The 13,054-nt window shown below is 35.6% G+C and overlaps 1 protein-coding gene across 1 annotated transcript in view; it reads right to left on the bottom strand.

Annotated features, from left to right (window-relative positions):
• LOC100463589 (protein quaking) overlaps positions 1-13,054 on the bottom strand; it is a 111,097-nt gene that overhangs the window by 31,402 nt on the left and 66,641 nt on the right. Inside the window, exon 4 of the mRNA XM_034670797.1 lies at positions 3,821-3,964. Within this exon, the coding sequence (XP_034526688.1) occupies positions 3,821-3,964 (144 nt within the window). The remainder of the gene's footprint in view (positions 1-3,820; positions 3,965-13,054) is intronic.

Raw genomic sequence — 13,054 nt, 5'->3', positions numbered from 1 at the left:
TGTTAGTAGTCAACTTTATTTACTCTCTCTGTATCTTCAACAGCTGACACAGTAAATGCACACAATGAACATTTATTGAATGAACTCAAAGGCCCAGAAAGGAGAAGACTGAAGTTTCAAGAAATCAATAAATACAGAATGATTCAATTTGTGGGTCGAGTGTAGTATGTGTGTATATGTGTGTGTACTTTAAGTTTGGGGGGAGAGTGAAAAATGAAGCCTGAAAGATAACCTATGGCAAATCAAGAAGGAACTGAAAAGCCATGTTAAAGAATTCTCTATTCTCCTCTTGGAGTAAGAGGGAACCACCAAGAAGTTTTTTTAAGCATGGAAAGGTTATGAATAGACTGCAATGTAAGGATGGGTTTGTGGGGTCCAAAACTACAAGTACGAATACTGCCTGTGGGGTTTTGAGTAACCCTGTCTGGAAGTAAGGGTAAGAAAATGAGGGCGAAAGGACATGAGCATATTTGGGGGATGCAGGAAGTAAACCTGACCGAATTCGGTATTTTTCTGGACACCTGATACTCCAAGCCACATGTAGGATATTGAAGAAACAGGAACAGCACAACTGAAAATTACTGTTAACGGACATGTTAAGTAAGACTTCAAAGTGAAATGGTCAACAGAATTTTGAGTATCACTACTCTCAAGATAAACTTTGAGACATGTAAACCACAGAAATGTTTCAAAAAGTTTTCATGTAATACAAGAATAAATTAAAAAGATCTATTGACAGCTCACCACAGGGACAATCTGAGGTTAGACAAAATATAAATGCTGATAAGAAATGTGTTATCTTTCATGCACTGATTCTGACAATCTATAGTCAAATCCAACTGTTAGGGCAATAATTCTTTTCTGCAATTCTGAATCTAATACGAGGGCATCTTAAATAATATATTTCAAAATAATTGTTGGTCTCCGTTATCATTCCCTTTATATCTTTTACACAAACAGGAAAAAATTAATCGGAATTAACCAATTCATTTATATGTGAATACTTTTCAGAAGATCAAGATGGGTCCATATTTTCAATCCAAAAACATTATTTTGAAAATATTTAAGCAACAATAAACTAAAGGGTTCTATAAGCCTCACACTGAATTTTTTATAAGGGTCAAATCAATTTACTTAAAAAGAATAATGAGTTGAGAAGGAACTTGTATTTTCTCCAATTCTGAATTAATGCATTCATTTTATAATCAGCACTTGGAAAGAACAGTATGTAAACCTATACAATTATAAAACAGTATTATTGAGTCAGCATCAAAAAGCTACAGAAAACTTTTAGGAAACAGTTTTGTGGTAGGCATTATGCTAAGCATTCTCCATGTATTTTATCTAACTTCACAATAATGACATGAGAATTCAGTGATCTTCCAATCTTATAGATGAGAAAAGGGAGAGAGAAAAAGCCACAAAGGTGGAATTCAAATCCAGAAGTCAGCTCTCAAATACCATGTGTTCTGTCTCCCAACAATTGATAAGTAAAAACCCAAATCACTTGATACTTCAGGATTGTAAAGCTTCTGTTCTGTTTAAACCTTTGCTTATCAGGGCACCATCACCAGAAATGGATAATAATGTTGAGTTTAATGAAAATAAATTCCCAGGCATAGCACCCACGTTAGAGTAAGCATATCTGACAAAATGGATAGGATTAAGAAATTGCTACAAGGTTAAATCACTTTATTGAACCCATATCTTAAAAGTATTTTTAGTCTACAATTTGTAATTCTAAGAAAGTTTTATTACTTCAAAGGTGGTACTTAGTAGTAATCCTAAAAGTACTTCAATAGGGAGAAAGATTTATCATCAAAAGTGATCTTTTCCTTTAAAATATAAATTGTGTGAATTTTTAAAAAAGCTTTTGCCATTTTTTATCTACTACTACCTCTTCTACGGTCTATTCAAAGACAACTCTAAAACCAAAACGGTCCTTAGGAGTCATTGACTCCAACTCTCATTTTGTAAATGAGGAAACAGACAGAAATTTACTAACTTGCTGCAAGACACATAGCTAGTTATTAACACAGCTTCTAATACGATGCTCTTTCCCAGGTTAATAACTTTTAGAACTATAGTAGTTCACAGATTGGCTGGAATAAAATAATAGGTCAGTAAGAGTTTTAATTATCAGACAACTGGTCTATTTGCTATATTAGGTGAACTTATGTACATAGTATTATGTGAGCTGAGCATTTTCAGTTATATATAGCAATAAAAGTAATGTTAAATAACTTTCTCGGGGCGCCTGGGTGGCACAGCGGTTAAGCGTCTGCCTTCGGCTCAGGGCATGATCCCGGCATTATGGGATCGAGCCCCACATCAGGCTCCTCCGCTATGAGCCTGCTTCTTCCTCTCCCACTCCCCCTGCTTGTGTTCCCTCTCTCACTGGCTGTCTCTATCTCTGTCGAATAAATAAATAAAATCTTAAAAAAAAAACCAAAACTTTCTGATCATGGGACTAACAGTCCAATATACTTAGAAAATAGCCCTTTTCTACATAACTTTTCAAAACTGCACAATTATTAAGGAAAAGGAGGAAGAGTATATGGTTTAACAGTACACAACCATATATTTTAGTTTATAATTTAACCTGTTTATAAGATCTACTGAACAAAATTTATGTGAAATTATTTTCTTCCAAGTAGTTAATTTTGTCCAGTAAATGGAAAATGTTTATAGCTTTTAAGTTTATTTACAGAATAGATTATCTGGGGAATAAAGAACGACAGAGGCCATACTCATTTATGTAAAAGTCGACACATTTTTGTTTGACAGAATACTAACAGTATTCCCATTTTTTTCCACAGCAAATTAGGGTCCACATTTCTATCATTTTTACCAACATAAAAAATATTTTTAAAATGACTCTGAAAATAGTAATTTATTTTTCGTTTTCCATTGAAAAAGATAATATTCTGAGAGTGCGTGCAATCATCATCTCTAAATGAGGAATTACTAAAGGGTTGTGTAATAATGAGGAAAAGACAAAAAGGAGGGGCTGGGGAGGAAGAGAGAGACAGGAGGATGGGAGGGAGAAAGAATGAGAACAAAGGTGTTTGGGGTCATTTCTTTATGAGACGTGAGTCACCCTCCAAAATTACTTTCAATGTTTTATCTAAGATCCCTAAATATGAACTTTAATAGTTTTCAGAATCTTAGGAAAAAACATTAAATGAGTTGAAGTGTGAAAAGTGCTCAGAATGGTGCCTGATGTATCAGCAAAAGTTAGCTCCTATTTTTCTGAAAGAAAATTTTATATTATGGGAAAATTTCACACGGAACATTCATCTTTCTATGGGAGACAATGACATGCCAGGAGGGTGCTTGGAACCCACAGGCAACTCAAACAATGCACTGCTACTAACACAGGTCCTCCAGCATAAATATTAGTTGTACAGACTTTTCTCTGCAGGTAACACTTGTTACCTGCTTATAATGAGAAATTGCTCCCCACCTCAAAAAAAAAAAAAAAAAAGAGCTTTCATCTGATAATGCACCTACCTTCTTACCCTATAATAGAATGATGCAATACTAATAACGCCTTTGAAAAGAAGGACACTAACTGAGTTTGCTCCCCTCACAACATTTTAGTCCCCGGAAACAGGCTTTCCCATTTTAGGATTTGAGCAATGTCTATGTTTGCCCATTATACTATAGTAAATGAGTTATAAATTATTTTTAAGTTTTGAGGTTAAATAAAATTTTTTAAAAATAACCTATTCTTTATTAACATAAGCATTACAGTAATTAGAAGAATTAAATGGAAAAAGAGGTTGGGCTCCAAATCGAAGATCTGGAAATTACTTACTGCAGGTACCAGTAATTTCTTCACTTCCTCAACGGCTCTCTTCAGTTTGATCTCTGCTCTGTTTTGAGCATCTTCCACAGTGATCAGTACATGTAAATCTTCATTGAGATGCTCCCAGTTAGGCTTGCCTCTGTTCTGCTCCTCCTAAAAAATTTGCAAAACACATTAACCAATTTTTCTTCTCAAAGAGAGTTTATTTTTCATAATACCAACCTGTTGCCAATTATTTAAGCTATATTTGCATCATTTTGCTATGAGGACATTATAAACCTTTCGAATTATTTTCCTTGAAAAAAGGCTGGGTGTGACTATGGGGTCAAATGACAGTTAATTCAACAAATATTTGTTGAAACCTACATGTACCAAGCATGGAACCTGATGCTGAACTAAAGATACAACAGGAAGAAGGGCTGTCAGATCCCCTGCCACGTTTTTATGTACTAATAAGAAACTTATTATGGAGTCCCCATCCTTAGGTGATCATGAAAAGCATATTACTTCTTCTATACTTTACTTATGGGATAAATAGGTCATGAAGGCTAACTTAAGCAAGTCAGCCGTCAATGTCACATAGCTAAGAACATGCCAATTTAGGAGCTGAATCAACATTTTTATTCTCAAATTCAGTGGTCTTTCCATTTCTGTATAACTACTTTCAACAACACTAGCTGAATTTAAAATTAGGATAAGATTTTGCACAAAAATATTATTGTGTATGAGAAATGACATTTAATATATCAAGCAGTAATTATGGAAACATTTCACTATAATCATTACAAGGAATATATGTCCGCATCAAACCTTGCTTTAGGAACAGTGCACTATAAGGCCACTATTTATATCAACTCAAAAATCCTAGTTTAGTAGAAAACATCAATGTTTCATTTCCTTGATGTCTTCAAATCGCTTAGTGAGGAATACCCCAGTTTGGAAACAGTCAAGCTACAGGGAGGTTTCAAAGAGGGGTTGTCTACATTTCCCTTTTACCTAAGATATGATCATTTCAGAATTACTTCTTGTTGTAAGTTTTAAAGATAATATATAAATACATGTACAAGTAATATGTAATTTATAAGTTATTTAAAAACATTAAAAAATTTATAAAAAAGTAAAAAAAAAAAAAAAAGCTATGTATAAAAGTACCTGGCTCAGTGCAAGGTACTATACATAAACAAGAGATAATATGTGTGGTTGTACTCTCCTCTTAAATGTCACTATTTACTAAATTATGAAATTCTGGGGTGGGGTAACTGGGTGGTGGGCATGTGATATAATGAGCCCTGGGTGTTATATGCAACTGATGAATCCCTGAACTCTATCTCTGAAACTACTAATATACTATATGTTAATTAACTGAATTAAACTAAAATTTTAAAAAATAGTGAGATTTCAATCAAAGGAGATAAAAAACTGACATAAATTAATAGAACCAATACAATGAAACAGTCCTCTACTACAATTGACAAGTTTGCAGAGCTCACACTAGGGAAAATATATGGACCTTAGCCAATAAGGATGGAAATATATTCTATGGTCAAGTATATGTTTCTGCCTTTATTTTATGTTAATATCATTAGTATGAAAATGTATCCTAATGTTTGCTAATCGGAATGGTGCCTAAGAAAAAGATCCCATTGATAAATGATGTGAATAAAAACTGTACTTTATGAACAAAATTTAATTTTTTTCACTTTCAGTTATTTTGATATAAATACTAATGAGGTTGTTTGGAAGTAACTATTTAATTAAAAAAAACTGTTAAGTATTTCCTTTTGCCTAGGGGACAGACACCATGAAAAAAATGAGAAACTAGGGCATCAATGAGTTAAAAAATTGAGAACCTCAGGGTTCTCTGTATGCCGAAGATCATAAAACGTATATACACATATCTCTACTGTGGCAAGAAAAATCAATTTTTAAAAATACAGATTTTAATTTTTATATTGAAGAATGTTAATATTTTTTCACCAGAATTTGTATTTTTTTACTTATCAATTCTTTTGGTAGATAGATCTAAGAAAATGACTTGCATTTTTGGATGAACCTAAAAAAGTGTGTCTATCTTGACAAGTAAGGGACTTCTGCTTCCAGCCAAGATAAAAATAACAGGGACAAGATTCACTCTCCTGCCTGAAACAACCAAAAAAACGGGCAAAACATAAGAAATGACAGTTCTCAATCCTCTGAACATCAGGTAATGAAGATAGTGAGGCTGAGAAATGGCAAATCAATGAAGTCAACCCCAGGATTACCTCAGCTCTCTAGCTTAGTCTCCAGGCTGCAGGGTGCCAGGGAAGGGTGCCAGGCTACCTCTCTGGGTTGAGGAGACAAAGCTAAAAATCCAGGGAGAAAAAAGCAGCTAGAGTTCAGACAAGAGTGCTAGAAAGAACTATACCGAAAGAATTCTGGAGATCCGCACAAGGTCCACTCAAACACTCAGCTGAACGCTAGTCAGTGCATATGTGTGAGAGGAAATACCAGGCTGGAGAAAGAACAAGCCACACGGCTCAAGGTAAAGGTGCTGGGTTCTCAAAGAGAGCCAGACTGAATGACTTCATGATTCACAGACACTGGGTAAAGTAAATAGAAGGTCTTGCCTCCGTAATGGGAAATAATTGAACCTGGTCTGAGCACTGTTCTGGTGCCACCTAAATAAATCTTAAAAGGAAAACCTAAAAGGATGAAAAGTGTTTCTAACTTAACTGTGTCCTAGAACAAAGCCCAAGAATACTTACAGGAATAGGAAACATCTACCCAAGAAAGTAAAAGTAACACTATTTGGCATCTAATCAGAAATAAACAGGCATGCAAAGAAGAAGGAAAATATAACATAAATGAGAAGAAAAACCAATCAAACTAACCTAGAATTGTTATAATTAGTAGACAAAGACACTAAAAGCTAGCGTGCGTGTGTACGCCCATGTGTGCACAGGCATATGTGACACAAATACAGATACTAATATAGATACTAATACAATGGTAACTGGGAAACACTTAAAATCCAAAATATTTAGAAAGGCATAAAAATAAAAACTAAAATCATAAGTGACTTACCACAGAAACTTTTATACGTGGAAAGACAAAAAGCCAAAGGACTTGAAAAGGAAGAGACACTATTTGCATCATGAACAGAGAATAAAGTTAAAGTATAATTTGACATTGCGCTTTACTGAGTTTATTGAATAAATTTTTAAGTTGTAAAACACCTTGGTAAATGTACTCTTAATTCAATAACTGAAGTGCCAGTTAAAAATGAAAATAAAAGTTATACCTACCCTAATGTCTGCTTCAAAATGAAGGGTTTTGCTTAGTTTTAAAAACACTTGAAAGAACAAAAGCTTGCAGACAAAGATAAAGATGGCGAAATTATTGTAATCATGTACTTTCACTCCCTCCTAAAATTTTAGAATACTGCACAGTTTGAAAAGTACAAAACTCATAAGGATGGGAAAGAAAACAATTTAGAAACTACAAAGCATATGGGCTAAGCAGTGAGGGATTTAGCTAATCCCAGGTGAAAAGGAACCAATTTCTGCTGTAGACTACCCTCCCCCCATGCTACCCCATCCCATCCCCCAGGGAAAAACCCAAGGAAATGGCAGCAATAGTAGTAGGGTGGAGGGGTTAAGACTGGAAGACTAGCTGAATTCTCACTAAGGAGCAGCTGATCACCTCCACATCTCCTCTCCCCAGATAGCTGGCACTCTGTAATTCCCAAGCAAAAGACAAGAAATATATTCCTGAAGAGTTCCACTTTATAGAACTGGGTGGTTGTTGTTGTTGTTTTTTTTTTTTAACAAGTTTTTTTTTTAAAAAAGATTTTATTTTATTTATTTATTTGAAAGAGGGAGAGAGAGACAGAGACAGAGCATGAGCAGTGGGTAGGAGGCAGAGGGAAAAGGAGAAGCAGACTCCCTGCTGAGCCGGGAGCCTGCCCATGGGGCCCAATTCCAGGACCCTGGGATCCTGACCTGAGCTGAAGGCAGACACTTAACCAACTGAGCCACAAGGCACCCCTAGAACTGGGTTCTGAGGGGCAGTTCGTGGGATCACTTACATACTGAAGGCTGAGGTGTCCAGCCTTCTCCCCCAACTCTACGTCTAGAGTTTGGGCAGTCAGCCCACACACTAGGGGAGGGAGACTGGAAGACCCTTCTCTGGGAGTCCAACCAGTCCAACAAACAAACAGAAAACAACCCCAAGAAAGCAACCACTGACCAGAGAGAAGAAAAATTCAAAATTCTGCAGAGAGTTAAAAGAAGATACTTTCCTTGAAACAGATAAAGGATGCTTTTAAAAAAAAATTCAAAACATAAAAGGGAACTTGAAAAACTAAAAATATGATAACAAAAACGAAAAACTTGATTGGAGATAAAAATTTAGAAGCTCTCCCTCCAAGAAAAAGCAAAGACAGAGGTGGAAAATGGTAAAGAAGAGTATAAAAATTAGAGGACTAGTCCAAAAGGTCCAGAAACTAAATGACAGATGTCCTACCAAGAAAAAGAAAAAGGAAGAAGGGAGAAAAATCATCAACATAATACATACTTCTACAATGAAATTGAAGGATAAGAGCTTCCAAATGAAAAGGGCCCACTGGGTCCTCACCACAATGTAAAGAGCAGATGAAAACTAAAAAAATAAAATCAACTATCTGCAACATAAGCATGCAAGATAGCAACAGGGAATAATTACCAAAGAAACTCCAGTGGCGGGGGCGGGGGGGAGGGGCGGAGAGCCACGTTTTCATCCTCGGACTTCACAAAATGAACATTATCAAACTTGATTTTTCAAAAAAAGGTTTTAAGATCACTCTACCCAGAAGCCACATTTATCAAATTGTAGTCCATTCTAAACCCAGGTAGAGTCAAGTAAATTCCTTCAAGAGTGAGTTTTAAGCCTAGTAATTATTCAACACAAACATAATTTCTCCCTGTATTATTTTTCTGTTTCTGTAACGGATAATAAAGGCAATCTAGAATTGGCAAATACTACAGGAGAAGTCAGTAAAACCTATCCATAAATGTTCTCTTAATAAGAAATTACAGTAGGATTGGGGTACATACTTCTGTACTCTATACCTACATTAAGAGTCTACTCCCTAAATTTCCCACTTCAATAAATAATTTGGGACAAATAAAAGGTTGAAATGAAGCAGGGAGGAGAGATGGCAAAATGGATATACATCCAAAATAGTGTATCTCTTAGAAACTTTGGTCATGGCATCGATTTCTTTCTTTCTACAGTTACATTTCAAATAATATCTATCTATCTATCTATCTATCTATCTATCTATCTATCTATCTATCTAAGGCTTTTACGCATTTGAGAGAGACTGAGAACAAGCACAAGTGGGGAGGGAGGCTGAGGGGCAGAAGGAGAGAGAGAAGAAGACTTCCCATTGAGCAGGGAGCTGGACATGACACCTCTGACACGGGGCTCGATCCCAGGACCCCAAGATCGTGACTTGAGCCAAAGGCAGACGCTTCACTGAGCCACCCACATGCCCCCAAATAACTTCAAGAGTCAGTAGCAGAGATATGATGTAGAAAAAACAGCTCATTAATACTCATGATTACAATGTCTGTTTTATAATCACCCAGAGAAGTGTCATGTCATTTAATGTGCCACCAAATCTTCAGCAGTACAGAAGAACATGGGTTTTTTTCCAATTGACATAGTCACAAATTTGCATTCCAGCAGTCATCCCTACTGATTTCTAGGCCTTCAAATTCAACTGCCAACTTGACAGGTGGACGGTACTGTCTCCAAAGCACTCTCAACATGGCTCAACTCGAGCTCATTATCTCCCTTCTCCAAACTTGTCTACAATTGGGTCTCAGTTATTATTGATCCTAATTGGTGCAGATTTTTTAAACTTGAGGACAAAGACTAACTGGTTTTGTAGAAAAATCTTTGAAATGCAGTCATAAGGTTATTTGTGCCCTGTCAGAGAAAAGTTACTATACATATACCCATTCAATCCACACAAATTTCAGGCGCCATTTCTTGCTTATATTCACTCCATGTTGTAAATAAATTGGCCTATTCACAAACATGGATTCTGATACCCATAACTTTGTACAAGTTATCACCTATGTCCAGAATGCCTTAATTTAATATTTGCTTTTATTTATCTTTTGTTCTAAGTATCATACTGCAATTTATAATTACCTGTTCTAGCTTATTAGAAAGTTCCATCTTAGCTGAATACCAGAATCATGTCTCTTTGATTTTTATACTCTTGACAATATGTATATAACCGACTTTACACGTTATCTGGCTCTTAACAAATATTTACTGAACAAATGAGCTTTTATTATTGAGGAGTGTCATTAAAATACATCCCACAGGGCTTTGCTGTATTCATTATTTTTGTGTCTCTATCTGTATAAGCCTCTATACAATCTCCTTTCATTATATATCTTGGTTTCTGGGCCTGCCTCTTTTCGACCTCGTATTTAAGTTGCCAGTTACATTTGACAATCTTTACCCTTTTTATTTTTGTTCTCTTCTAGTCAACTTTCCCAGATTATCTACAATAATGCTCCTGAGGTGTGATTTTCATATTCAAAGACAGTGCTCTTCCTTTACTACCTCAGGACTACCATGCTTCATTGTATCAGAAGAATGCAGTAACAGAAAGGTCAAAGTCTTTTTAAAACTGCAAGACTAGGGGCGCCTGGGTGGCTCAGTTGGTTAAGCCTCTGACTCTTGGTTTTGGCTCAGATCATGATCTCAGGGTCCTGAGATGGAGCCCTGGGCCAGGCTCCACGTGCTCTCTCTCCCCCTCTGCACCTCCCCCCAGCTTGTGGTCTCTCACTCTAAAAAAATAAATAAAATCTTTAAAAAACCCCTGCAAGACTAAAGTTGTATCTTAATATAACAGAACAAAGTAAGACAACTTATATATATATATAATTACTATGTACATACATATGTTCTAAGCTCAAATCGCCTGACTTAAGAGAGGCTGAAATGATAAGACAACATTCAAGGAAATGGCAATCAATATGGCTTTATTTATACAGTAAATTAAAGTTTAGCATGTAAAGCTTTATAATAGCATTCATTCCTAATTATAGAATAGATAAAATTACCAATGATACTTTATGATCTACATTCTTGACCAGTATACTATAAAGAAATAACAAATTTCAAATAACTTTTAGTCTCTCAGGTGATGAAGAAATTCAGAAATGAAAATAAAGATGGTGATGATGACATGATAGTAACTAAGCTTTTATTAAACACTTACTGCTTGCCAAGTACTATGCTCAGTAATATAAACACACCATTCTCATTCAATCCTTCTAACAGCCATATGAGTGCAGTACTACTCTTCTTACTAACATGCTAATAAGGAGGTTGAGACAGACGTGGCTTGCCCAAATCATATAGACAATAAGTATTCTATCAGTTCTATCTGTCAGAATGACTCCAGAGCCTGCAGTAGCAATACTAATTCCTAGCATAAGCATCACTTACATGAGAGCCCTAATTAAGCAAACTGCCCTAAAATAGCATAAATAGTGAAAAAGTCAGAAACAGAAAACTGAGATCGTGAATCTTGAGAACTTTCTCTATTTTACCATTTTACCTTTAAAAATTGTTGTGTGGTATTTTAAACATGTCTTGTTTGCACAGCATTCAGAGATGGCAGGGACTTTGGATGCAGATAAGGAAGAGACTGAAATTATTTGGTAAATGTGGTTTTTGTTTTTTTGGTGTTGGTCCTATGTCCTAATTCTAAGTCAAGCGTGCTTTCTCCATAAATGAATTCCTGAATAAGTTACATGAAGAACAGTATCAAGAACTGGCAGAGAAGTACCTGGTAAAACAGATCTCTTACATCTACAAATAATGCTTTTTTTCTAGATGAGACAACTGCCTATCAAGTTTCAATGACACAAATATAAAAAAATGACACCCCTGTGGCCACTTAACACTCAGAATTCCTTCAGTTATAAAGTTTTCAATGGATGAGATACTTACAACTAAAATTTGGTCTTAATACACAATGAATAGATCCAACATTATAAATGAGTTAGGGCGAATTCAAACCATTATACTGAAGTAAGTTCTAACCATTACTTCTCAATTACTCGCCATACATTTCATTTTTTAAGCAACTATATACAGTGACATAAACATATTAAGTCAAAAAAATTCTCAAAATTTGAGAAACAACTTTTGTATTTGATTGGTTTCAGATTAAAACCAAAAAACACCTAATGAGTCAGTGCCCTGTGAAGTTTAAAATTATGTTCTAATTACAGTATCTAACCGAACAACAAAGTAATTCTATAACATGAAACACCAGACCACACTGATTGTACCAAGCCCTGCTGATAATCTCTTTTAATTACACATTTGTAGTCAGGCAAATGACCACAAGACTTCTGCCCCTGCTGTGCTCTTAATGTGAAAGTTCGTATGCCAAAACTTCCAAGACAGGAATTCAAAAGTGTTACGTATTTAAGCAAACCAAGGTTCCAGTAACATACTTATGAATATATACAATTTAAGCCAAGAGATAAATTTTAACATAAAACGATCTCCAGCCATATACACAATCTTAAATTAGTTTAAGAAATATTCATTGAGAAACTGGACATAAAGTAGATTTCACATAATTTAACTGCTCACTGACTCTAGATACAAAGCTCCTCAAAAATGTTAACTTGAACTTGAGCCTAGCAACAATCACATTTTCTTTTTCTTTTTTAAAGATTTTTTTATTTATTTGAGAGAGAGACAGATGAGAAAGAGAGAGAGAAAGAAGCAGACTCCCAGCTAAGTGGGGAGCCCGACGTGGGGCTCCATCCCGTAACACCAAGATCATGACCTGAGCCAAAATCAAGAGTCAGACACTTAACTGACAGAGACACCCAGGCACCACAACAATCATATTTTCAAAACAAATTATTTTCTAATAATATATGAAGATTAGAATATGTTTATATTCAGTCTGTTGAAGCCTCCTCCAGGAAATTCTTTAGGAAGCAGGCATTCAACAAATGCTTGTTAAATTAAGCACAATGACGGGCACCTGGGTGGCACAGTCAGCTGAGCATCCAACTCTTGGTTTTAGCCAGGTAGTGATCTCAAGGTTATGAGATCAAGCCCCACATCAGGCTCTGTGCTCGGTGTAGAGTCTGCTTGAGATTCTCTCTCCCTCTTCCTCTGCCCCTCCCACTCGTGCTCATGCGCTCTCTCTCAAATAAATTAATTAAG

The sequence above is a fragment of the Ailuropoda melanoleuca genome, chromosome 10 (genome assembly GCF_002007445.2).
Source record: "Ailuropoda melanoleuca isolate Jingjing chromosome 10, ASM200744v2, whole genome shotgun sequence".
Classification (NCBI taxonomy): Eukaryota; Metazoa; Chordata; class Mammalia; order Carnivora; family Ursidae; genus Ailuropoda; species Ailuropoda melanoleuca.
Note: the sequence above shows the minus strand (reverse complement) of the source record. Positions and strands in the feature narration are given on the sequence as shown.